We start from the raw sequence: 26,977 nt of genomic DNA, 5'->3' as shown, positions 1-26,977 counted from the left end.
TTTAAGAATAAATTTGAAAAACAATTCAAATTTTGATAATGTTATGTCATTAACAAAGTTAATTATTTTTTAAATTATTGTGAAATAGTTAAGAGTATATTATATTTAGAACAAGAGGTAATACTATATAACTTATATATTTTCATATGATATAATAAATATTTTTTAGTTTCATAAAAATCTATTCATAAAACACACGTTACGAATATGAGATTATGAATATTTTATTTTATATATAAAAAAGGAGCTGTGTGATGTAGTTCTCCCGCCCGGAGAAGATCAGCTAAACGAACAAGGCTTTAAGGCGGGATAAAAAAATAAATATGAAAAAGTAAACTCAAATCAGTTTCCGATAGAACGAGTAGTGCAGTTTAGTCTTGAAATTTAAAATACACGGCGTGCCTCCAAAAAGCAGTTTCGTTCGATCCTCACTGAGTTGCGCCTCTCCTTCCTCTCAGCTCTTGGTCGAACCCTAGACCCCATTTTCGACCTCCAAACAAGGTTGAAAGCTTCAATGGTTATTCACTATGTAGCTTTGGGTGTTTGTGTTTTATGCCTTGTAACTTGTTAAAGACGTGATAATTTGTGCTTTCGGTTGTTAAGTTTCTCAACACTTTTAGGCTTATGCATGACATTTTTATGGAATATGGATTATGATTTGTGAGTGCTAATTTATTGAAGTGCTTTTAGTGACTCACTGCATTTGTTAGATTTGCGGATGGAGAGAATTCACGTCAGCGTCCGCATAAGGCCTCTTTCCTCAGAGGACACCAAAACCAGCCCCTGGAGGGTCTCTGCCAATTCCATCTTTATTCCTAATCACTCCTCTAAATTTGAATTCGGTACTCTTTCTTCATTTTCATTTAAATTTTTTTTATCCCCATTCTTACCTGTTTTCAAAACTCAAATTAAGCTAAAATCACGGTTTGCAGATCAAATATTCAGTGAGAACTGCAAGACTGCCCAAGTCTATGAAGCTCGCACCAAAGATATAGTGGAGGCTGCAGTTCGTGGATTCAACGGTTTGCATAGCTATTTATTTGATATCTTGTTCTTGTTGTTTATGGTGCTTGGATTTGTTTATTGACTTGGGGTTTGTTAACTGAAAGGTACTGTTTTCGCTTATGGCCAAACTAATAGTGGGAAGACTTATACGATGCGAGGCTCCAAAGCAGAGCCAGGAGTCATTCCTCTCGCCATCCGTGATTTGTTTCATATTATTCAACGAGTAATCGCTCTGTTCCTTCTATTGTTAATTTTGTGTTTTATGAAACAAATAAACTTCTTTTCGTTTAGCCAAATAGGCTGTAGGGTGAAACATATATATGGTTTTTTGCGTAACATGTCCTTTATGCTAGGGTTCTTTGTATTTGAAGAAAGTATCGCAGATGATTGAATCATAATAACATGTATTGAGAAATTGTGATGATTGATAAAACAGAAGGAAAGTACAGAGGTGGTGGTTTAGAGATACTACACAGTGTGAAAAATAAACGAATTGGATGTTGTTATTTGAGTTGTATTTTACGGGGTTATTAATAGTTTCAGACTTACAGTCTAGTGGGTACCTCCTTGCATTTAAAGCTACTAGAGTTTGTTGGGAGTACATCTGTACTTTGAATTACTAGTTGTGGGAAGTACGGGTTGTGATAATTATGTTCTTAATGAGGCTTCATCCTTTGGGCGTCTAAGATGATCCTGCAGTCTGTCTTTTTACTCTGTTCTATTATGATAATATTGTTAAATTTTATAGATTTTGCATGATTTTCCTTTGATATTGACTTGCATAATTTGTACCTCTGTTCTTTTTATATTTATTTGAGGATGTGGATCGAGAATTTCTTCTTAGAATGTCATACATGGAGATTTATAATGAAGAGATAAATGATTTATTGGCTCCTGAACATCGAAAACTGCAGATTCATGAAAATCTAGAGGTTGTTTTTAATTTATTTATTTATTGTGATGTTTGCTTATATTTGGTGTTATATTTCTTACCTTAATATTTTATCATTTTTCTTTGAAATTACAGCGGGGGATATATGTTGCGGGGCTGCGAGAAGAAATTGTTGCCTCTCCTGAGCAAGTTGTTGAACTCATGGAGTTTGGAGAATGTAATTTATTTGTTGGATATTTATTATGTTTTACATTTTAACTCATTATTTTTGTGCAGTTTAAATTTTCATTTGTGCACATTTGGACTGCATACTGTGATTGAAATGCAAATGAGCCTCTGTTTCAATTTGCTTCGTTTGGTTCCTTTGCTTGCTACCTTTTCTGTGTGATTCTGCATACTTATCTATGCAGTATACTTGGGTTCATGAAGTATCTTTTAGAGTATCACTTTGTCTCACTCTCCCAGACATTAAAAGCATATTTTATAGGCAATGTACTGTTTGGTATATCTTATGCTTACCCCCTATGTTAGATAGCCCATGCCAATAATTAATGAGAAGAATAAGGTTTGGAAGGTGGTTTATTCTAGGAGGAATAAACAGTAATAATAGGTGGTTAATGTGTTATCAGTAAGTTAAAAGAATTTTATTAGGAGTCTAAAATGTATGCAGCAGTTACAATTGGTTTTATTTGGAGTTAATATGTGGTTAATGATTCAGTTACAAGAGCTTCTTTTGGGAGTTAAGTAGGGGAAAATTGTAAAGGAAAGGAGGGAAGAGAAAATAATGCAAACTGAGTGATTCTGAGTGATCAGGGGATTTTCCCTTGTAAGAGGATTCTGCCTCTTGAGGGTCTTTTATGTTAATCTGAATAAAAGAATTTTCTCAATTCTCTTTCTTTCTTTTTGTTCAGATTCTTATTATTTTGTTTTTACAAAAACTGAGAACCTATCACCCCTCAGCTGACTAGTTTTTTATTATGTGCTTTGCATTTGTATCAGCTCATAGACATATTGGAGAGACAAATATGAATTTGTACAGCAGTAGGTCTCATACTATTTTTCGCATGGTAATTAGTATTCTTTCATGATATGTTTTTTTTTAAGTGCTTATGCTTGGCTCTGCACTCAATTAATACCTTGTATTTAATAGATAATTGAGAGTAGGGATAGAAGGGAAGATGAAGAAAGTGGCAGCTCCTGTGATGCTGTCCGTGTATCAGTGTTGGTACGTTAATGTCACTGTTTCAACTAACAAGTTATCTCTTTTATCGGAAAAGTTTTTGCATGTCTGGCATTTACACGCATATATCTCTCCTTTTGTTTAAATGACTACTTTTTGTGTAATTTTTCAACTTGGTAATCATTCTCTTCTTATATCCAGAATTTAGTGGATCTTGCTGGTTCGGAGCGTGCTGCAAAAACTGGAGCAGAAGGTGTCCGGTTGAAAGAAGGTTCTCATATAAACAAAAGCTTAATGACTTTGGGAACTGTGATTAAAAAATTGAGTGAAGGTGCTGAGGGTCAAGGGTAAGTTTAAATTATTTGTTAGGATGCAATTCTAAGGTATGGGACTTGAGTCTCACATTGAAAGTATGAGATTCTAATGTGGGGTTTTTAAAGCCTTGGGCTCCAACTACAACACTTAGCTTTTGCGGTGTGATTTTCCCGAGGTTGTTATCATTATTATATTTAGCCTTTTTCATTTTTGAATGACCAAACAAGAAACTTTAATATTTTATGCAGGGGTCATGTTCCATATCGAGATAGCAAGCTTACACGAATTTTGCAACCTGCACTAGGGGGAAATGCTAACACAGCTATAATATGTAATATCACACTTGCTCAGGTAAGGTAACCCCCTGCTTTGTTTTTTATGCTTTTTGACACTATTGTGTTAGAGTAATATGATTCAGTTGTAACTAACCTCCAGATAGGCTTCTGTTAGGTGTTTCGGGTTGCTGTTAGGATTTTAGTTTAGTACTTTAGTTAGTTAGCTGTCACATGACAGCTATGTTGCTGTATAGCTTAACCAATACAAATATTGGTTCTGTTGAATTTTGTAGAAGATTCACATTAATTCAATTCTGATCTTTATCTCAATTTTTCTCCCATTAACAAATTTTAACATATTGTATCAGATTATCCATGGGTTTAATGTTCTCCTTCCATTGAAAACTGTTTTGTTTTATATTACTTAGGGTGTGTTTAGAAGAGCTTTTGGACAACTTATGGAAATAACTAATAACTTTCATAAGCTTTTCTAGCTTATTTTGTTGAAGTCCTACATTGACTAAAGATATGACCAATAAGACCTTATAAAGGTTAAAGCAATCTTCACCTTATAACTTAGTGTTAAGAGAGAAGGAAAAATGAAAGAGCATTGATGGAATAATAGTTTCCACTAACAATGACGCATATATTTATTTACATTGATAATAGCAATAATTATAGAATATCTATAAAATATTTAATTAGGTAATTAACATAATTACAAATATACACTTGCTTTATTACTATAATTATATATATTTAAAATTCCCCCTCAAGCTAGAGCATAGAGGTAACATGCTTCAAGCTTGTCACATATATTACTAATATGAGGACCTCTCAATAATTTGGTGAAGACATCTGCCGGTTGATCATTCGAATCGACAAAGCTAGTGATAGTGAAGTGACAATCTATATCAATATGCTTTGTTCGTTCATGAAACATTAGATTTGAGGCAACAGTTGCCTGATTATTGCAAATGAGTGTCATTTTCATTATCTCTCTAAATCTTAGTTCTTTGATTAGTTGTTTCAACTAGATAAGTTCACATGTAGCTGAGGCTATAACTTGATATTGTAATTTTGTATTTGAATAAGCAACTATACTTCGTTTCTTACTCTTCCATGAAATCAACTTACTGCCAATAAGAATGTAATAGCCAGAGTGGATCTCTTATTGATTGGGGGGAGCTTGCTTAATCTGCATTAAAGGAACCCACAATTTGAGTGTGACCCTTATCTTCATGCAAGAATCCTTTTCTTGGAGCCCCTTTGATGTATTTTAAAATGTGAATTATTGCATCCCAATATCCTTCACAAGGAGAGTTAAGAAATTGACTGCAAAAGAGATATTTGGATGAGTGACAGTGAGATGGTTTAGCTTTCTAACAAGCCTCCTATGTTTCTCCTGATTAGAAAAAGGCTTCTCTTGACTTGGCAGAAGTTTGGAATTAGGATTCATAGAAGTGTCTATAGGCTTGGCACCCATCAATCCAACTTCCTGTAAAATATCCAATGCATACTTCCTCAAATAAATTCCAATGCCATTCTTAGATTGTGCCACGTCTATTCCTGAGAAGAATCAAAGTCAGCCAAGATCTTTTATCTAGAAATGGTGACATAAATGTTGCTTTATCTGTGTAATATCATGGTGATGGCTATTAGTAATAACAATGTTGTCGACATAAACAATCAAATAAATGCAACCTGAGGCAGAATGACGATAGAAAACCAAGCGATCAACTTCACTTTGAGTCAGTCAAAATTCTTGGACTATAGTACTGAAAATGACCAAACCATGTCCTAGGAGATTGTTTAAGTCCATACAAGAATCTGTGCAGACGATAAACTAATTTGGAAGACTTCTCCTGGGCAACCAATCTAGGAGGTTGCTCCATACATACTTCTTCCTTAAGATCACCATGGATAAAAACATTTTTGTATCAAGCTGGTAAAGGGGCTAGTGATGAATTGTAGTCATGGATAAGGAATAGAGGTCATTTTAGCCATTAGAGAGCATGTATCACCATAATCTAAACCAAAGACTTGGGTATGACCTTTGGTCATCAAACAAGCCTTAAGACGATCAATATGGCCATTAGTGCCAACCTTGATGATGTACCTCCATTTGCATCCAACAATAAACTACCCTAAAGGAAGAGGAACAAGGTCCCAAGTACCATTGCTCTGAAGTGCACACATTTATATTTATATTGATAATAGCAATAATTATAGAATATTTAACAAAGTATTCAGTTACCAAATTAACATAATTACAAAGATACACTTGTCTTATTACTATAATTACATATATTTCACAGTTAGCTCTTGGAGTTGAGTTAGGCCTTAGCCCAAATTTCATGGTCAAATTTATGGCTTAATCCAATAAGTTTCATGATCAAATTTATGTAGTCATGCAAAAAGAGATTTCTGAATAAGTGCTTAATTAAGCTAGTATCCAAACATATCCTTTATATAATTAATTAGTTGGTGTCCTGTTTCTCTGTCATGTTTTATACCATTGCAATAACTAACAAATGTGTTATTATGTCTGTCTTGTGTAGATGACATGGGTTTTAGACAGTCCTCAAAATTTCCTTTGTTCTCCCCCCTCCAAACTAGCCATTTGGAAGGTGTTTGTAAAGGAGATTGCTATGTGATGCAAACCAAAAAACAGTGTATAATATATGTACTGAATGAAACAAGGAACCTTGGTTAAATTGAGAAAGGTAACCAAAACAAGAAAAACAGATGGGAATGGGTACCCAATCTGCCCAGAGCCAAGCTCCTTAGAGTCACCTCACAAAAGAGGTATCCTCTACCAAAATGATGATAGAAAACATAATGATCCCCCTTCTCTCTCCAATTTGATACTAAATAACCATAAAGATAAAAACGACAAAAATATCTCACTCCACATCCCCAAAATACCCCTTAACTAACAATCATGACCCAATCACCCCTCTAATGCCTTTTCCTCACGTAAACACGACCATGGTTGCCTTCATGGCACTAAAGGCTCACTTGATTCACCTCCAATGGCTGTATCAATACCTCCTCCTTGAGCATTTGTCTTGTCCTCAAGACATAGAGAAGGAAATTGGCTGCGGATTGTAATTTCATCTTCCCATGTTGCATCTTTAGTGGGCTTCCCTTTCCGTTGAATCAACCATTACTTCAGTCGCTCTCCATGCTTGAGCATGTGTCTAGAGGCTAAAATAGCTTCAGGCTCTATGAATTCCCCTCTATCATCTTCCAGCCCAGTAGGTAATTCTTCCTCTACCTCATAATTCCCCACTGCCTTCTTAAGCAAGGACACATGAAACATAGGATGGATCCTTGAAGTGGGAGGAAGCTGCAGCTTATAGGCCACTTCTCCAATCTTTTCCAGGATTTTAAATGGCCCATAATAGCGGGCACTGAGTTTAGGACTAATCCTAGCCATTACGGAATGCTGCCTATGCTGTTTGAGTTTCAAAAACACCATGTCACCAACTTTAAACGCTCTTTCCTTTCTGTGCTTATCAGCCTGGGTTTTCATGCGATCTTGAGCCCTTAGCAAATGTGTTTTTAACTGCCTCAGTGTTTCATCATGATCAATCAACTCTCTCTGAGCTGACTCCACTCTTATTTCCCCAGGAATGCATTGTATCAATTTTGGAGGCTCACGTCTGTACAATGCCTCAAATGGAGTAGTACCTATAGACTCATGGTAAGTTGTGTTGAACCAAAATTCTGCCCAAGGTACCCAAAAGAACCAATTTCGAGGCTGGTCAGTGATGAAACAACGCAAATAGGTTTCAAGACACCTATTTGTAACTTCAGTTTGGCCATCCGTTTGTGGATAGTAAGCTGTGCTCATCTTGAGCATTGTCCCTTGTAGCTTAAAAAATTCTTTCCAAAACAAACTCATGAATAAGGGGTTTCTATCACTCACAATAGATTTTGGAACCCCATGAAGCCTCACTACTTCTCTTACAAAAATTTCAGCAATTTCTTTGGCAGTATAGGGATGTTTCAACGGAACAAAATGGCTATATTTGGTCAACCTGTCTACAACAACCAGAATAGCTTCATAGCCCTTTGAACGAGGCAGCCTTGTGATAAAATCATTGATATATCCTCCCAAACTTGCTCTAGTATAGGAAGAGGTTGCAGCAGGCCTCTAGGTAAGGTAGCACTATACTTTTGACATTGGCAAATGTCACAAGCTTGCACAAACCGTTTAACATCTTCTTTAATGCCTTTCCAAAATAAATTGGAAGCCAATCTCCTGTATGTCCTGTAAAAACCAGAATGACCAGCCTGAGGAATAGAATGGAATTCTTCCAATAATTTATGAATCCAAGGAGACTGCTCATGCACCACCAATCTCCCTTTATGAAGCAACACTCCTTGATTGAAAGAAAAACCAGTATGAGCCTCCTTATCCTGCTGCAAATCAGAAATAATCTTTTTCCAGTGGGTATCTTGTTGCACCTCCTGAGATAATTGCTGCCAATCTAACCACTCAGGATAATAAATTATAGTAGTCAATTCAGCGTCCTCCATACTTCTTGACAGGGCATCAGTTCCCTTATTCTCTTTCCCAGGCTTGTAAATTATCTCAAAATTATACCCCATCAACTTGGCCAGCCAATTTTGTTGATTACTTGTTGAAATTCTTTGACTTAACAACTGTTTCAGACTCTTCTGATCTGAAAACACAACAAATTTCCTTCCTAACAGGTAGGGTCTCCAATGTTGGAGAGCAAGGACCATTGCCATCAATTCTTTCTCATAGGCAGATTTAGATAAATTCTTCTCACCGAACGTCTTGCTGAAATATGCAATTGGTTGACGATTTTGCATCAAAATGGCTCCAATTCCTGTTCCAGAAGCATCACATTCTAATTCAAACTGCTCTTCAAAGTTTGACAACCTCAACACTGGTGCTTCTGTCACGCATTTCTTCAAATCATCAAACGCCTGTTGAGCCAAAGCATCTCATTTGAATCCATCTTGTTTTGTTAAGGCAGTCAATGGTTGTGCAATCTTCCCATAATCTCTTATAAACTTCCTGTAATAGCCAGTGAGGCCTAGGAAGCCCCTGACTCCCTTCATGTTCTTTGGCCTTGGCCACTCATGAACACTTTTCACCTTGGCAGGGTCTACTGCCACTCTTTGCACAGAGATGATATGACCCAAATATTTAACTTGTTCGTGGCCAAAAGTGCATTTCTCTCGTCTTGCAAACAACTTGTTGTGCCTTAAAACTTCTAGGACCTGTTGAAGCAGTTGTAGATGCTCTTGCCATCCTTTACTATACACAAGGATATCATAAAAAAAATCATAGTAGTCAATCCCGGATAGCGGCGCGTAGCGGCCAACCTCAAAAACGCTATAGCGGCATAGTGGATAGCGGGATGACCGCTATTTTAGGTATTATAAATATACTCATAAACTCATAAATTAAATTACACACATATATATGCTTAGATGTCAATAACAAATAACAACAAAATATAAAAATAAATTTAACTAACTAAATTTAAGTCTCTAATGCTTAGATGTTTAAAAATACTAAGTGTTCAATTCAAATATAAATATTTTAATAATTATCATCATCTTCATCTCCAAGATTTGTCATATCTTCTTCATTTTCACTTTCATCACTACTTTTGTAAAGAACCTCCTCCTCCTCATCCTCTTCTTCAGAGTCTTCGTCATCACATTCTTCTTCTTCTTCTTCTTGTACAATTTCTTTCCCTTTTCCCTTAGATTTAGATGAAGAAGCAATTGTAGTTGTCTTGGATTTTGATTTAGCTTGTCGCCTAGTGTAGGTTATAGGCTCACTAGCCCCAATTGCATTAGCAACAGCTCCCCAAGTCAAGTTATCATCATCAAACACTAATTCATCTACAGCATCTTCATCATCTCCAGCTATTCCTTCTAGCAACCAATTATTACTATTATCAACATCCTTTATGATAATAGGATCCACCACGTCAGAACACTCAAAACGTTCATTAAGAGCTTGGTTATATTTAATAAAAACCAAGTCTTGTAACCTTTGATGCTCAAGTCTGCTTCTCTTTTTAGAATGAATCTATTTTACCATAAAAAAAAATATTAGATTTTCACTTTTTATATAAGAACTTAAATTGAGGATTCAGATATTTACTTCCATGTTCAAAAGTACTCCAATTTCGTTCACATCCAGATGAACTACAAGTCAAACTCAACACTCTAATAGCAATGTTTTGTAAATGTGGTGTACGTACTCCATAATCCTTCCACCATTCAGCTGCAAGTTATGCATCAACTTATTAACCTTTTGTGTTATATCTACATAATTACATTACAATAAAAAAATTAAACAAATCTCTTACCAGGAGCCATTGTAGCCCTTTATCTTTTTGCTCCACTTAAACCAAAGAGACCTTCAGCTCTTCTATATGTTGACAATTGAACTGTAGCATTGTCTACATCATCTTCACTTGTACATAGCCTCTCAATACATTTATACAAGCCTTCCACAACTTCAGGATCATTCTCAATTTGTTTATTGTTATAAAAAAATTGAGGATTCAGATAATAACCTGCAGCATGTAATGGATGATGAAGTTGACACTCCCATTTTCTATCAATTATAATAAAAATCTCCTTATATTGGGCGGAGCAGCCCTTTCTCGCGATGGTGACTGTTCATTACAAGAATTGGGAATTTGTCAGGTATTGTAACCTTGTTTAGAGTCCTGAAATCCACACACATACGCCACTGATTATTCTTCTTCTTGACCAAAATAAAGCAAAGCGCTTTTTGGCGACGTTCCAAAAGGTCTTGGTAGGCCAAGTGCCTAACACCCCTGTCTCTGGGCCCATTTTGAATTTTTTCTCCAGGATCAGTGAGTACGTTTGGGCCAGGTCCATTTTCACCCCCTTGTCTTCCAAAACTCCTTGGGTTATTTTGACCTTATACATTGGACCTGATTCGGAAACCCAAATAGGATCCTCCACTCCCACATGTTTCCTTCTCACTCCAATTTCTGCCATGGCTAGATAGCTCCAGCTCAATTGCTTTTGCGGCATTCATCATCCTTTCACAAGACATCGGACTCACCACATTTAAACTCCTCATTCTCGAATGAATTTAATCACATAAGCCATGGATGAAATAAGCAAAATACTGGTAATCATGGAGCTTTGGAATTTGAGAAGTTAAACATTCAAATTTCTGAATATATTCCTTGACCCCTCCGGTTTGCTGTAGAGAAGTCAACTGCTCAAATACTCCTCCTTCTCCGATTCCTCCGTAATGTTCTAGCAGCTCTTTCTTGAGATCGTCCCAGGTCAATTCGTCGTAATCACTGAGCAAGGCGTTAAAGAAATGGATGGTTTCATTCTTCATACAGAGCTGTGCGAGGTTCACCTTCACGTCCTCGCTTGTCTCGTGAACACAAAAATAAATCTCAGCCCTCGTAATCCAACCAGCTGGATCCTCTCCATTAAACATGGGTAATTCCACCTTTTTAGGGATTGACAAAATTCCTCCAAAGCTGTTCCCTCCAACGGCTTCAAGCTCCCACTCGTTTTCTCGCTCTCCTTCTTCTGCCTCATCGAGTTTTCCCTACCATTTTCACCTCCACTTTTTCCGATATTCAGAAAGATGGCCTCCATGAGTTTTGTCTGTTCCTCCAATTGTTTTTATAACTGGTCCATGATCAACTTACTCTTTGCTGCTTTAAGACGCAATTCTTCGATTGACGATTGCACCCAACCCAGCTCTCCTACGTGACTTATGCGTGCATCCATTTCTGCTGATTCCTGTTGTTGCTTCTTCTAATTCCAGGTTGTGGGCATCCACCACCATTGATTCCAATCCGGTAGGTTGGACCAAATTGATGCAAACCAAAAAACAAAGTATAATATATGTACTGAATGAAAAAAGGAACCTTGGTTAAATTGATAAAGGTAACCAAAACAAGAAAAACAGATGGGAATGGGTACCCAATCTGCCCAGAGCCAAGCTCTTTAGAGTCACCTCACAAAAGAGGTATCCTCTACCAAAATGATGATAGAAAACAGAATGATCCCCCTTCTCTCTCCAATTTGATACTAAATAACCGTAAAGATAAAAAAGACAAATATCTCACTCCACATCCCCAAAATACCCCTTAACTAACAATCATGACCCAATTACCTTTCTAATGCCTTTTCCTCATGTAAACACGACCCCATCTTCCATGGTTGCCTTCATGCACTAAAGGCTCACTTAATTCACCTCCAATGGCTGTATCACTACGGCTGAATGATATACCATTTTCTTAACCTTGAATGGAAAATATAGCAAATTCCAAACAGTTTTAGTTGTGAAGTTGTTAGTTAACCCCCATTAGAAGCTATTTAAAATAAATTATTTTAATTAGTGAGTTAGTTATTTAGGTGAGTTTGAATAAGGCATGTTGCCTAATTGACAGGAGATTATAAAGGAATATCATGTGATATGTAAGAGGAAATTAGGGCCTTTTGATATTGGGGGGTGCAGACTGCAGACTCTCAAAAGTTCTGCAGTGTGTATTATGTTCCATGAATTAGAGTTCTTCCCTCTTTTTTCTTATAAAGATACCAAGTTTCTATCAGAGTTATCCTTATTCTGCACATTTCAATTGAAAAAGGAAGCTTCATTTGGCTTGGAGATAGAATGAAGCCAATTGTTTTGTATATTGATTGATTGATATCCATTTGACAATGAAGTTTCCTAGTTATCACTCATCAAATGAGATTAGTATTTTCTGATTCTTTTCTATGCACAGCCTACTTATATTTGATATTCTTTTAAAGGAATCTCAAATTTTCCTTAATATTCTTTTCATCTAGTTATTTAAGCACATTTGTTATATGGCAGATTCATACAGATGAAACTAAAAGTAGCCTCCAATTTGCAAGTAGAGCATTGCGTGTCACAAACTGCGCTCAAGTGAATGAGGTTTTTTCTAATCTGTTTCCCTTAGAGAGCTCTTTTATTTGATTTTGTTCTTTGTTTTTTTATTTTTGATTTGTTTGCCAAATCAATGCAGTTTCTTTATTAGGTGTCTTATCTCTTTGGTCATACTTTCTCTTCTATCTAATAAACTTATTCTTTATAACAAGAATTTTTTTATTGCATCATCTCTTGCAGGCAGGTTCAATTATTTATATACATAGATGTTCTTACTTCTTAATATCTACTTTTGTAGTCCAATGAGGAATGCTAGTAACACACTCTTTTGAACACTCTTCAACACATCTCATGATTGGTTAATTTTTTAAAAGTCAAAACAATATTTAAAAGATGATCAATTTATGATGCAAATGCATGACATTTTAAAAAATAGACCAACAACATAAAGGTAGCGTTTGGATACCGTCCCTGGACACTAGAGACAGAGACACTGAGACATGAAGGACATAGACCCTAATGTTTGTGTCTGTGTATTGTGTTTGGAAGTGAGAACAAAATGTAGTATATTGCATCTTGTATTGTGTTTGGATATAAAAATTATGAGGGTAGTCTATGCAATTTTTAAAAATTATGAGGTATTTTTGTCTTCAAAAGTTTACCCTTTGTGTCTCTGGAGCTGGGACACTAGTGTCCCTTTTTACAGGAAATACACTGGTGTCCTTCGAATTTGTATCTCGTGTGTTCTTTGTGTCTCTGTCTCTCCAGCGAGACACTAGCCAAACATAATACGTGTGCCTCCGTATCTCTGTCTCAGTGTCTCTGTCCCGCAACCAAATTGTGTTGAAGAGTGTATTTGTATCATTTCTCAGTCCTGTATTGCCTTTTTGTTTGTTGTGCGATTGGGTTCTGCTTAGCATTGATATGTATCTTTCAGTGTAATTTTTTCCCACTTTGTTTTTGCTCACAGATTTTGACAGATGCTGCTTTATTAAAGCGCCAAAAGAAAGAGATTGAGGAGCTTCGAGCCAAATTGATGGTTAATCTATTTTTCTGTTGTTATTTGTGTTTCATATTTGATGAACATAAATTTTTTTGATAGAAAATGGACAAAATATTTACTCCCTAAAGTGTTGCCATAACTATATTTTGGTCTTTTCTTTAGGGTTCTCATTCAGAGCATTGGGAAGAGGAGATTCTGAACCTACGAAATACATTATTACAGGTGTATGAACTTTCCTTTGTTCTTAATTATAAGCAAGTTCAAGTGTATCTGTATTTTACAGTGTATTCTTGCCAGACTGAACTGGAAAGGGAACGCATAGCTTTGGAATTAGAAGAGGAAAAGAAAAATCAAGCTGAATGGGAAAAAAGAGTAAAGGAGCAAGCCAAGAAAATAGAAAATTTGAGCTCAATGGTTTTGTTTTCAAGTAGGGATGAAAGTCGTGAACATATTAAGAAGGTACTATCAACACATTTTATATCAAGTATAAGTTTTGAGTGGCATGACCTGCCATGGCTGCTGCCATACTTTTATTATAGTTCTTTTGCAATCTGCCATTGATAACATTGGTTTGGAAGTAGTGGCATAAATATTGCTTTATTTCTGTAATGACATGATGATCACTACCATAATAACAATGTCGTCAACATAAACAATCAAACAAATGCATCCTAAAGCAAAATAACAATAGAAAATTGAGTGATCAATTTTACTTCAAGTCATTCCAAATTCTTAGAATACAATAACGAGGCGACCAATCCATGTCTTTGGGGATTGTGTAAGGCCATACAAGGAATTTTGGATATGGCAAACTAATCTAAAAGTCTCTCCTTGAGCAACAAATCTAGGAGATTGCGTCCCATAAACTTCTCCCATGAGATCAATATGGAAAAGCATTCTAGATATCAAGCTGGTAAAGGATGTATGGGTTCATCTATGATATCCCTGTAAAGGACCTTGAGGTGGACTATCTAGAAGAGTTGGTGTTGTAAAATATAATTAGGAGATTTGTTCTATAATTAGGACAGATTAGATTTGTTCTGTAGTTAGGACAAATTTGGCTGATTTGATTTGTTCAGTTTTTTTTATTTCCTTAATTAGGAGACTAATAGTCTATACAAATGTATTTTGTACAGGCTCTCAATTAATCAAGCAATTCAAATATTATTCAAATAATATTTTGTTCCTTTTCTCAAGTTGGTATCAGAGCTCCCAATCTAGGGGGCTCTGCTTCCGCATCTTCTAGGCAGCCTTCATTGCTGCGAATTTGCTCACTTTTAGCACCGTCTACTACCGTCCGCCACCGACCACCGCGGACCCAACCGAAAAACACACCAGGAGGAGCACCTCTTCAAGGTCGACTTGTCCCCAAAATTTTGCTGTCAATCGCCAGTTCTGCCTCCGTCATGTGTACGTCACGCGCCACCTTCCTACCTTCTATTTTTTTTTTTTGACCGAGCCACCACAAACTTGGTTGCCGACCATCCCTGATTCTATTCCAGGGGTCATTTCATCTTAATAGGAGATTCTACTTTAAAAAAGTACTGTTCAAACGCGGTTAAGATTCACCATACTTCTGTTTTACATTTCATCATTCTCCCAATATGTCTGAAGACGAGACAGCCCCTGTTTTGAGTACCAATGATCTACAGGTTCTGCAAGGATCTTATTGCTATAATGGGCAAAACTATTTGCAGTGGGCTCAGTTGGTTCACACAACCCTCAAGGGATGGAAGAAGTTGAGTCACATTGAAGGAGACCCTCCAGCCAAATGGACCCAAAATATGAAGCTCGAGATGATGGAGACTCTTTGATCATGACCTGGCTGTGGCATTCTATGACACCGGAGATCAGCCGGAATTGTATGTTTTTCTCCAATGCGAAGGAAATTTGGAAGAACCTTAGAAAGACGTATTGTATGAAGAAGGATACTGCAACGTGTTATGAAATAGAGAGCAAGATCTTTAATACCAAACAAGAGAGTCTTTCAGTATCAGATTAATATAGAACATTGAATGGTTCGTGGATTGAGTTGGACTAGTATTAGAATTTGAAAATGGAGTGTACAGTTGATTCAAAAACATTGACATAATTCCTAGAAAAGATGTGAATCTTTAAGTTCCTACATGGACTAAACTCAGAGTTTGATCCGATTCGGGTTCAGATTTTGGGCAAGAATGAACTTCCATCTCTCTCAGAGGTGTTCCACATTGTCTGAGGTGATGAAACTCGGAGGTCAATTATGTTGGAAGGGGGCAGTTCTATTGATGGTTCAGCCTTGTCTATGAGCAAGGGTTCTATGGATGGTTTAGCCTTAGCTGGTGGCAAGGGTCTTGTAAAAGGCTCTTCATACCAATAAAAGCTAGCCATGATGATAGGTGGTGTAGTTATTGTAGGAAGATGGGCCATAATAAGGAGACATGTTTTAGGATTCATGGGAAGGAGAAGGTCCTTGAGCGAACTAGAGGGTTCAAAGGGCTTACACAACAATGTGTTAATCAGGTAACATTTGACTATGAAAGTGCCCCATCTATCCCACCAGCAGAAAATGAGGTACTAGCTCTCAGCAAAGCAGAGTTGGAACGCCTAAGGGCTCTTATGGACTCTCTTAGTAAGACATCTAGTTCTTGTTCCTTAACTATGACTGGTAAGAGTTTTAGCTTCTTATCCTTTAAGGATTTTGATACTGAGAATATCTAGATTATAGACTCTGGTGCTACTGATCATATGACACCTCATTCTCCTTATTTTTCATCCTATACCATTTCATCTAGTAACCAACATATCACTGTTGCTAATGGTTCTCATACCCTTGTTACCTGTTATGGCAACATTCAACTTAATCTTCCCTTCTTTTAAAAAATGTGCTTCATGTTCCACAACTATCTAACAACCTCTTATTGATTCATAAGATCACCTAAGACTTAAACTTTGCAGTCACTTTTTTTCACTCCCATTGTGTTTTTCAGGATCTTGCCATGGGAAGGACGATTGGAATTGCTAAACAGCAGGGTGGGTTATATTACCTACAACATGAAGACAGTAAAGAGTGCACAAAACAAAAGGCACTCACATCCAGCTATCAGATGAGTTCAGAATTTTGGTCTTCCTCCCAGATATGGCTTTCAGCATAGGTGTCTTGGGCATCCTCCTTTTAGAGTCCTTAAGTCATTATTTCCTTTCTTGTTTACAACAGTGTCAGTTGAGTCCTTTCATTGTGATGTCTGTCAATTTGGTAAACATCATCGAACAATTTTTCTTCCCAGTAATAATAAAAGTTCAAAACCTTTTGATCTTGTTCATTTGGATGTGTGGGGCCTACATCTACTTCCAATATTCTGGTGCCAAGTGGTTTGTTCCTTTTATTGATGACTGTACGCAGGTTGCCTGGATTTTCCTCATGAAAGATAAGTCTAAAGTTTTTCCAACTATTTGTTAATTTTTACCAAATGATTTAAACACAGTTTGAGAGTCCTAATAAGAGATTGCGTTCGGATAATGGGAGAGAGTATATAAATCAAAATCTCTCTAATTTCCTTGAAGAAGAAGGAGTTATTCATGAGTTAACTTGGGTGGACACCTCCCAACAAAACGGGGTTGCAGAAAGGAAAAATCGTCATCTCCTTGAGGTTACTAGAGCATTACTCTTCCAAATGTCTGTCCCTAAGTCTTACTGGGGGGAAGCTGTTCTCACTGCCACATATTTAATCAATAGATCGCCCTCTCGTGTTCTTGATTGTTTTAGCCCGGTTCAAGTCATGACCTCATTCTATCCTTCTATCCCCATTATGACCAGCCTCCAAAATGGTGTCTTTGGTTGCTCAATTTTTGTCCATGTTCATAGCACTCATCGGGGAAAGTTAGATCCTTGGGCTATCGAATGTATCTTCATAGGTTATGCCTTAAACAGGAAGGGATACAAATGTTATCAACCCCAAAGTTGTTGTGTCTATGTCTCCAAGGATGTCACATTTCATGAAATAGAACCTTTCTTCATTAGTACTTAGCGTCAGGGGGAGAGTAATCTAGAAGAAGTTGAGTTCCTTGAGTTGTCATCTATTCCTTTGTTGCAAAATTCCACTCTTATGGAGGATGACAAAGATCTTGGAGCAATGCAGAATAATGAAGTTAGACGATTTGGGATCCAATATCAGCGAAGAGAAAAACCCGACCTGGTTGAACAACTTCAATTGTCCGAATCAGAGGTAACAACTCATAATCTTGAGGACACCTTAAATATCTCTTGTGATCTTAACCCAGATAATTTACCAATTGCCTTAAGAAAAGGAAAAAGATCTTGTGCCAAATATCTTATATCCCAATTTGTGTCTACTAAAAGTCTTTCTATGTAGCACCAAAGTTTTATTTCAGCTATTGATTCTTTCATAATCGCTACATTAGTACAAGAAGCCTTAAAGGATAAGAACTAGGTTCCAGCCATGAATGATGAAATGGGTGCATTGGAAAGGAATGAGACTTGAGAGATTGTAGAGAGACCAAAGGATAAGAAAGCAGTAGGTTATTGGTGGATATACACTGTTAAGTATCACTCTGATGGCACACTAGACAGGTATAAAGCGAGGCTGGTTGCAAAAGGATACACCTAAACCTATGGGATTGATTATGATGAGACTTTTGCTCCTGTCGCAAAAATGAACACAGTCAGAATTATCCTCTCTTTGGCAGCACACTTTGGTTGGGAGATGCATCAGTTCGATATTAAAAACGCCTTCTTGCATGGGAGCCTAGATGAAGAAGTATACATGGAGATTCCACCTGAATATGGTGTTGTTGGTAGAGGGAGTAAGGTTTGCAAATTAAAGAAAGTCTTGTATGGCCTTAAACAGTCACCTTGGGCCTGGTTTGGGAGGTTCACTCAAGCCATGGTATCTCTAGGGTACAAACAAAGTTCGTTAAACACTCACAAGACGGCAAACTCACTCTACTTTTAGTCTATGCAGATGATATGATTATTGTAGGTGACAATGAGATGGAAAAACATAATTTTAGGGAGAAGTTGGCTGCTCAATTTGAGATGAAGGATCTTGATAAGCTTAAGTACTTCCTTGGATAGAAGTTGCATACTACTCCAGACAAGGTATCTTTATTTCTGAAAAGGAAATACATTCTTGATCTTCTTAAAGAGACTGGTAAGCTGGGCTGTAAGACCACTAGAGCACCCATAGAGCAAAACCATAGAATTGGGAATGGTGAGGAAAGCCCAAAGGTGGATAAGACACAATACCAGAGACTTGTGGGAAAGCTCATCTATTTATCCCACACCAGGCCAGACATAGCCTATGCAGTTAGTATAGTTAGTCAATTCATGCATGATCTAAGAGAAAGACACTTGCAGGCAGTAAATAGAATTATTCAGTACTTGAAGGCCTCTTCAGGGAAACAATTGCTATTTAAAAAGGAGGGAAACTTATCCATGGAAGTATATACTGATGCTGACTATGCAGGATCAGTTGTTGATAGGAGGTCCACCACAGGATATTGCATGTTCTTATCCCTTGGTTGATTGAAAAGGGCAGTGAGGTATTATCCTGTGTCAATTAGCCTACCTGAGGGTTTGGAAGTGGAGTTAGAAGATCTTGTGGAACTGAAATTTGTCATGGCTAATGGAAATTATGGAGATTATTTTCCCATGGCTTGTAAAATGGAAAAGGAAAAAAAATTGAGGATGTTAATTTGGAAGATGAGTTGGTTTTTGCACCCAATTCGCTACCTTAGTCTTGAGGACAAGGCTGGAGTTCTAGGGTGAGGTAGTGTCAAGGCTCAAGTTCCATATATCCAACTAGTGGATAAGAGGGGAGATGGACCAAAGGTCTAGGAGGTTTATTGTAGGAAAAAAAGAGGGACCAATTAGTTGATGGAGTGGTGAATAAGTAATTGAGAGTTTGTTATTGCGAGTTTGCTGCTAATTTGTAATAGAATTCTATTGTATTGAGAGAGAGGGAAAAATAGAGAAAGCTGAGTAAGAAAATGTAAATTGTAAAATATGTAAGGAAGGTAGAAAAGAATGAGAGAAAAAAAGAAACTCTGTCAGGAGTTTTTCAATATATTCTTTAGACTTAGTTCAGATCAGTAATAGAGATATATATAGTTGGATTGGACATCTATGGGCAGCCTAACATTCAAACTAGATAAGCTCTGATACCATGTTAAGAAACTTGGGCTTAACTCACTCACAAAAGCTAGCTCATAGGAAATATTCTGACTCTATTCCTAATTAATGTGGACATCTTAACACACCTTTCTCATGTCCAAGACTGGACATCTAGTGTATGAGATTTGCAGGACTCAACATTTATGGGTAGCCCAACATTTAAACTGAATAGGTTCTGATACCATGTTAAGAAACTTTGCCCTAACTCACTCCTAAAAGCTAGTTCATAGGAAGAGGACTACCCTAGCCTATATAAGGAGTATTCTGGCTCTAATCCCAACTAATGTGAGACATCTTAACAACAATTAAAATACAAAACTAACTAAACTAATACAACCAAGTTGCATACTCTAATATTCCCTCACAAGCTGAAGAGGGGTTGGCAAAAAGCTTGTCATTGACTCTGACCTTGGATCTATAGATAGTGAAAGTGGACGGTGAAAGAGCCTTGGTAAGAATGCTAGCCCTTTGATCAACAGTAGGCACATGGACCACCTAAACTTGCTTGGAAATGACTTTCTCACGAACAAAGTACAAATCAAGTTCAGCATGCTTTGTTCTAAAGTGCATAATAGGATTATGAGCAAGACTAACAGTACTTTGATTGTCACAAAAGATGACAAGAGAAGCATGTGAGACTTGAAGTTTTGAGAGGAGTGACTGAATCCAGGAGATTTCAGCAAGAGGTTGCGGGATTGGTTGAATGTGAGGGATGTTGGGAAGGGCAGGTGAATGATTCTGTTTGGGCTGAGACGGAACATAGTTATCATCATGGTAGTGATAGCAGAAAAAAGCCTCATGACCATACTTGTGATAAATTTGGCACTGAAAATCAGCATAACATCCACAACCATGACCACTTCCTTGGCCAACACGACTAAAATGACGATCACCACTGCGACTGTGAGCAGTATTAGACACATCCATAACCAGAACCAGAAAATGAGCTTGAGGAAGCATGTGTGAGATTAGCATGAGCTACAGAATCTTGGGAGGAAGACAGGGTACCTTCGGCTACGTGCACAATACCAAGTGTGTTCTTTCTAGACTTTTCAAGATGCGATTCTTGTGTAAGAAGTAGCAAAGAAATGTCATCAAGGGTGAGAGGTTCCACTTTTGAACCAAGAACCGTAACCGCTGTGTTATATTCATCCGACAACCCATCAAGAATGAGTTTACTCAGTGAAACAAAATCACCAATGGACATCAAAGAATCAAGTAAAGTCTGAATATGAAGGAGATAAATAGTAATTGGGTGATTATTAAGCAAAATTGTACAAAGCTCACGACAAATTTGTTTCTTCTTTGCACGAGCAATGGAAAGAAAATACTCATGAAGCTTGTCCTAGACATGCCATGACGTGGAGCAGTGTATAAGCTGTGGAAGAACCACTTCAGAGATTGTTGACTGAAGCCATGACAGGAGCAATTGATCTTATTGCTCCCAGAACTGATATTCAAGTGAAAGTGTATTGTGATCCTGATCTTGGTTCGAAGCAAATTTTTGTGGAATTTGTGGAGCAAGAATGTAACTGAGTAGGCCATGGCCTTTGATGACTGGCTGAACTTGCGATCACCAGAGAAGGTAATTTGAATTAGTGAGCTTAGCAGTGATAGTATGGGAAAACGTCGTTCGAGCAAGCAACACAGCTTTTGATGTTGGTGGCGGGTAAGGTGGTGGGCAAGTGCCATTAGTGTCATCATTAGTTGCAGAAGCCATGAGAAAACAGAAGGGTTGAAACTAAGCTCTTGATACTGTAAAAGAATGTGAGGAAGGGAGAAAAGAATGAGAGAAAAGAAAAGAAACTCTATTAGGAGTTTTTCAATATATTCTTGAGACTTAGTTTAGATCAGTTATAGAGATAAATATAGTTGGAGTTGAGTGCTAAAAGATTCTGAACTATCTAATAAAAACAAAAAAGCTGATACAAAACTAATACAACTAAAATACAAAACTAACTAAACTAATACAACTGAGTTGTATACACTAATAAATTGAAAGTGTATTATTTGTCACAGAATGATTTAGTACTGAATGGTATTTATAGAAGTATACTTAACTGAAAGTAGTTACATAAATACCAAAATCAAGGAATTACAACTAGTGCATAACTAACTAACTCAGACTGCTAGCAGTAATACATCTCTCAGTTTGTCATGGTCTTTGCTATGTAAAGAGAGAGAGGTCACTGAATGAGAGTTTTGCAGTCAGCTGTGTGATTGAAGAATGGGGGAATGTCTTTATTTCAGGTGTAGGTCTGTGATAGTATCTCTGAAGGAGCTATAGGCTCGGGTTTTTTCTTTCCTAAACTTTGAATTGAATAAAACTTTTCTCATTTGATTCTCTGCTCATTTCTCCATTATATTATTTTGTTTGAATTCGGTTTCTGAGCCAGTTGCTGTCATTTATTTAATTGTTCTTCTGTCAGCATTAATGTCTTGCAACTATTATGCTCTTGTCTGATCCTTTTTTTTATCTTGCATCCTAGTAACATCTCATACCCATTGAGTGATTAAGTTTTCATGCATGCACTGCAGGAGAAGAGGCGGGATACATTGTGTCTAGGAAAGCTTTCACGGGAGCATCTAAGAGATGTAACATGTCTCCTTCTTGCTAATAGTTCATTATTAGTTCTGATGGGTTTTATATTATATGAATTATGATTTGGTATCTGTGTTTGGTGCTGATTAAATTATCTGTATGTTGTTACCTGTTATCACATTGTTCATGCTTTGTTGAAGCAAAATGGGAACTTCTACGATACAATCTTATGCTGTCGCAAAAGATGCACTTTTAGAACTACTAAGAAGCATTTCCTTGTTTAAAAAATTTCTCACGGGCAACTGTTTTTATTAATGACCTGACTGTGGTCCAATCCATATGTGGATGATCTTTGCTTAACTAAGTACCCGTAAATTTGCATATCTCTCTTCCTGTGAGGTTGTGACTGATTGAGCACGTATGCTTTCATATATAGTTATCTGGCGTGCTGTTTTTATTGTATAACTAAACTCCACAAAGACTCAGTTCTGCAAATGATTCATTCTCAGTCTTATTGACTTGTGACTGGGATTGTCATCAAAGACACAACACAATGATGCTAGAAGTAGCTTACTGGAAAAAAGGGAAAATGACTCAAGCTTAGCAATATAATTGTGCTATATATAGATGGTTGTTAAGAAACTTGGGCCTAACTCACTCCCAAATGCTAGCTCATAGTAGAAGGACTACCTTAGCCCTTATAAGGGGTATTTTGACTCTAATCCTAGCCAATATAGGACATCTTAACAATCGTTTTGGTGTTTTGGCAGACACTGCAGCTGGTTGTTCTGAAGATCAGTAGTATCTGATCTGATTTTTGCATCTGGTTGTACAGAGGAATCTAGTAACTTGAGCAACCTGGGAAAAGAGAGTGAGAGCAGGACATTGACTGTTTCAATTTTCTGTGATAGTTTTCAATGTGACATCAATGTGGTTACTTGACATTTAATTCCTTGTTCCATCTACAAAGAATTAACTACAAATACTTTTTGTTTCTTGTATTGAGAATTTCAGAGACAAGAGAGAGAGAGAGAAAGTGAGAGAATATTATTGAATGGAAAACTGAATACACAATTGTGACAGTTACAATGATTATATGATAATCTACTATAAATATGACACTGAAAGCTCTAGAGTCTAGACTATTACATAGAAATCTAGCAAGTATTCTGTTATAACTGTACAAGGCTTTGACTTCAGTTCTATTCTCCAACATTTCTCCTTCTAATTCAGGGTGGTTGATTAAGAGAGATTCTGTCAAACCCCTGCAGTTTGTCTCGCAAAACAGAGTACTGCAGAGGATAGAGGGCCTTGCTAAGAATATCAACATACTGATTTTAGGCAGGGCCAGGGATACGACTGACAATTGAGCTTATTGATGACCTTTTCATTGAAGAAAGAAGATGTCAAGTTCCATATGTTTCGTTCTGACATGAAGAACAGGATTGTGGGACAACAATACAGTTCCGAGTTTGTCACAAAAAGGCTGAGGTGTTTTGCCAGGAGTCCTTAATTCAGTGAGTAGAAATTGTAGCTGCAGTATTGGCTAGATAGTAGTATTCTGCTTCTGTTTTAGACCTCGCTACTAGAATTTGCTTGTTGGAGACCACCGTGAGATTAATTTGGGGCCTAGGTAGATGCAGGACTAGGAGGCTGACTTTCAGTCATCTGGGTTCGAGGCCCAATTAACATCACATAATGCCGTGAGAGAGAGTGGTTGATGGAGAAGCCTTTTGTAATAAAAGTCCATGATTAAGTGTGCCTTTGAGATATCTATTTTTTTTGTTTTTCCTGCTTTCTAGTTCTCTTCAAGATGCTGTGACAGAAGCTGACAAACTTCATTGACTGGGAAACTTATTTCTGGCCTAGTTAGTAATAGTGACATATTGCAGTGTTGCAACAATTGATATGAACAGGATTGGGTTTGGTATATAGTTGAATCCATATCAAGTAAGTTTACGATTTGATATCATGGGAGAGGATATTCTCTTTGCATCAGCCATGTGCGTCTTGGTGAGAAGAAGATCACCAATGTATTTTGATTGAGAAAGGAATAAATAGCCATCCTGCAGATGATGAACCTGAATTCCCATGTAGTCAGGAGGACCTAACTGCTTGAGAGCAAATGTTGAGTTGAGTTGAGTTGAGAAATCAAAGTTTGGATGAGTGATAAAGAGTTTCCAGTGACTATATTGTCATCAACATTATAAGCAAAAAAATGGTGTTAAGTTGTGTTGGAAAGCAAATAGAGATGGATCACAATTGTGGCCTCAAAGCCAATAGTGAGTAGCATAGAGGTCAGTCTTTCAAACCAACCTCTTCGGACTTGTTTTAGGCCATAAATTGCCTTGTTTAATTTGCAAGCCAGAGTGCTGCATCTAAACTTCTTGTAGGAGACCATTGTACTGAATGCATTATTTATGTAAATTTGTTGAATATTTCAGTGTTTGGAAATGGAAACAGTGAGAATAGTTCTACTGTTACCGGTTTCACCATTGGGAAACGTTTAAGAAAAATAAAATCTAGCTCTTTGATGAAACACTTTGGCAACCAGCCTAACTTCAAACCTTCTAAAAGAAGCATTGAGATTTTCCTTTACATAGTAAAGCCATTTGCAGCCTTTGGTGTTTTCTGTTTGCAGGGCATATGTAACTAAGTACCAGGTGTTATTCTTGAGAAGTGCATTAAATTCCTCTTGCAATGCAGCAAGCCATTTATTTGGGTCAGTCATGGCTTCTTTTACTGTGACAGGTTCTGCATGTGTTAAAGTAAGGTGGGGTTTAGTCTGGGCTTGGCAATTCATGTCTTTCCCTTGTCTGCATGGCATGTGTGTTATGAGGATTATATACTCTAACATCTTGACTCTCTAATCTAGATTAATATAATTTTCTTATTGTTAAGATGAGAGAAAATGAGAAGGCATGAGATGAATTCCGTGTGTCTCAACTATATCATGGGATATATATTTATATTAACAACGATAATCATAATCATAGCTACATAATTAAGGACACATTCAGTTACCTAATGAGGTCATTCAGCCTTTTGTTCGGAAGTTTGTGCTGTTTTTTTTTTTTCAATGATTTATCAGCGTACAGTCCCTCGGTTGAGCTGCACTTAGCTCATTTGAAAGAGGTGTTGCAAGTGCAAGTGTTACAAGTACACAAATTAAAGGTGAACAAAAAGTGTCTCAGCTGATCCAAAAAAGGTAGAAGCAATGTGGCTTTGGCCTGTCCCTGAAGATCCCAAAAAAGGTAGACACCCAAACATTGGCCTGAGTGGTTGAAGTTACCTTTTTCGAGTCAATTCCAGTTTTTGGGTTTTCTCCTTCTCCTTCTCCTTCACCTCTTAAATCTGAATCTGAGTCTGAGTCTGTCACACTACCCTTGTTAACACAGAGAAAAGTGAGAGAACATGTGGATGAATCTGTATGTTTCAACTACACAACAGGCCATATATTTATATTGATAATAGCAATACTTACAGAATATTTAGTTAGCGAACGTATATTTAACAATTTTATATAATATGTTATGGTTATAAATTAAGGGACTGATTTTTTTCAAATCCATCTTAGATGCCAGCATTACCACTATTATGCTTGCATAATATGTTACTATTTTCATGGCATTTATTTTTTTCTATAATAGTTATCTTGTTGCTTGTATCTTATATTTGTAATCCTATTTCAATTGTTTTGTGACCTAAGGTTTCATCTAGCATCCAACCAAATGCTTCTACAGTAAAACAAACAAGACCTAAACAAGACATAGGACTGCTTCTTCCTTTTGAAGAACTTGTAAATGAAGATGTTTATGCAGATGAGTCCTTTAAGCAAGAAGATGATGATAAAGGTGATGTTAATGAGAATTACAATCTACCAAACCCTTGTTCTTTATTGCATGTAACGAACAGGAAAAAGGCAACATCACAGAAGAAAAGCTTATCCATGGTTGGTGCTGTCATGTCTCATGAATTCTTTTGGCAATTTCTAGTAATTTGTTTTGTAATATCTTGCAAATATTGCAGGAGGACACCAATTTTCTAGAATTGCAGGCAGAATATGAGAATTTGCTTCTAAAATTCGAAACTCAGGTTTTTCTTCCTCTCCTTCCTCCACTCTTGATTTACTTCCAGCACCAGAAACTGCAAGAATCTATTCAGGCCCATGTTTTTCTTGTTGCAGAGAACTATGAGTGAGATACAGATTGAATCATTGAGAAAACAACTAATTGAGGCAAATTCTCTTCATTCTAAGGAATCTACTGACTGTTTAAATAATCCGAGTAGTGCTAAATTGAATGGCGAGAAAAATTTGCATTTGAGAGAGTTGGAGGCTATTCTTGTTATCAAGAGACTTCAAGAACAGGTTTTATTTCCTTTTCCTTTTTCATGTTTCTTTGTATATTTTATTTCTTTAGTTCCAAATTTTTTCAATTAAAAAAAATTATATCCATTAACTACTTTATGCTGTGTAAAATGTATTTATATATATTTTCTGATATTTAGCTGTGTCTTGCTTATGCATTTTTTGTCCTTTAATCTTGAAGATTAAGGTTTTGGAAAAGGAAAAGTTATCAAGCCAACAGAGCCTGGATAATGTTGTTGATCTGGCAACTGAGCAGAACATATGCACCAAGAAGAAGTTTGAAAAGGTAATGATTGTTTAAGTCAAT

At 36.9% G+C, this 26,977-nt stretch overlaps 1 protein-coding gene across 1 annotated transcript in view; it reads left to right on the top strand.

Moving 5' to 3' along the window:
- Nucleotides 1-348: 348 nt before the first annotated feature.
- The window catches only part of LOC113850877 (kinesin-like protein KIN-7O), a 47,638-nt gene continuing 21,009 nt past the window's right edge, over nucleotides 349-26,977 (top strand). Inside the window, exons 1-19 of the mRNA XM_027481401.1 lie at nucleotides 349-501; nucleotides 711-842; nucleotides 933-1,022; nucleotides 1,110-1,228; nucleotides 1,824-1,937; nucleotides 2,033-2,114; nucleotides 2,897-2,964; nucleotides 3,048-3,122; nucleotides 3,279-3,424; nucleotides 3,641-3,743; nucleotides 12,552-12,632; nucleotides 13,555-13,623; nucleotides 13,750-13,809; nucleotides 13,885-14,046; nucleotides 22,298-22,354; nucleotides 26,011-26,253; nucleotides 26,331-26,396; nucleotides 26,488-26,670; nucleotides 26,852-26,956. Coding sequence (XP_027337202.1) covers nucleotides 719-842; nucleotides 933-1,022; nucleotides 1,110-1,228; nucleotides 1,824-1,937; nucleotides 2,033-2,114; nucleotides 2,897-2,964; nucleotides 3,048-3,122; nucleotides 3,279-3,424; nucleotides 3,641-3,743; nucleotides 12,552-12,632; nucleotides 13,555-13,623; nucleotides 13,750-13,809; nucleotides 13,885-14,046; nucleotides 22,298-22,354; nucleotides 26,011-26,253; nucleotides 26,331-26,396; nucleotides 26,488-26,670; nucleotides 26,852-26,956 — 1,947 coding nt within the window. The 5' untranslated portion in view covers nucleotides 349-501; nucleotides 711-718. The remainder of the gene's footprint in view (nucleotides 502-710; nucleotides 843-932; nucleotides 1,023-1,109; nucleotides 1,229-1,823; nucleotides 1,938-2,032; nucleotides 2,115-2,896; nucleotides 2,965-3,047; nucleotides 3,123-3,278; nucleotides 3,425-3,640; nucleotides 3,744-12,551; nucleotides 12,633-13,554; nucleotides 13,624-13,749; nucleotides 13,810-13,884; nucleotides 14,047-22,297; nucleotides 22,355-26,010; nucleotides 26,254-26,330; nucleotides 26,397-26,487; nucleotides 26,671-26,851; nucleotides 26,957-26,977) is intronic.

Source organism: Abrus precatorius, unplaced genomic scaffold, assembly GCF_003935025.1.
Source record: "Abrus precatorius isolate BTA unplaced genomic scaffold, Abrus_2018 Scaffold9, whole genome shotgun sequence".
In the NCBI taxonomy this organism is placed as follows: domain Eukaryota; kingdom Viridiplantae; phylum Streptophyta; class Magnoliopsida; order Fabales; family Fabaceae; genus Abrus; species Abrus precatorius.
This window is presented reverse-complemented; position numbering and strand designations above follow the sequence as displayed.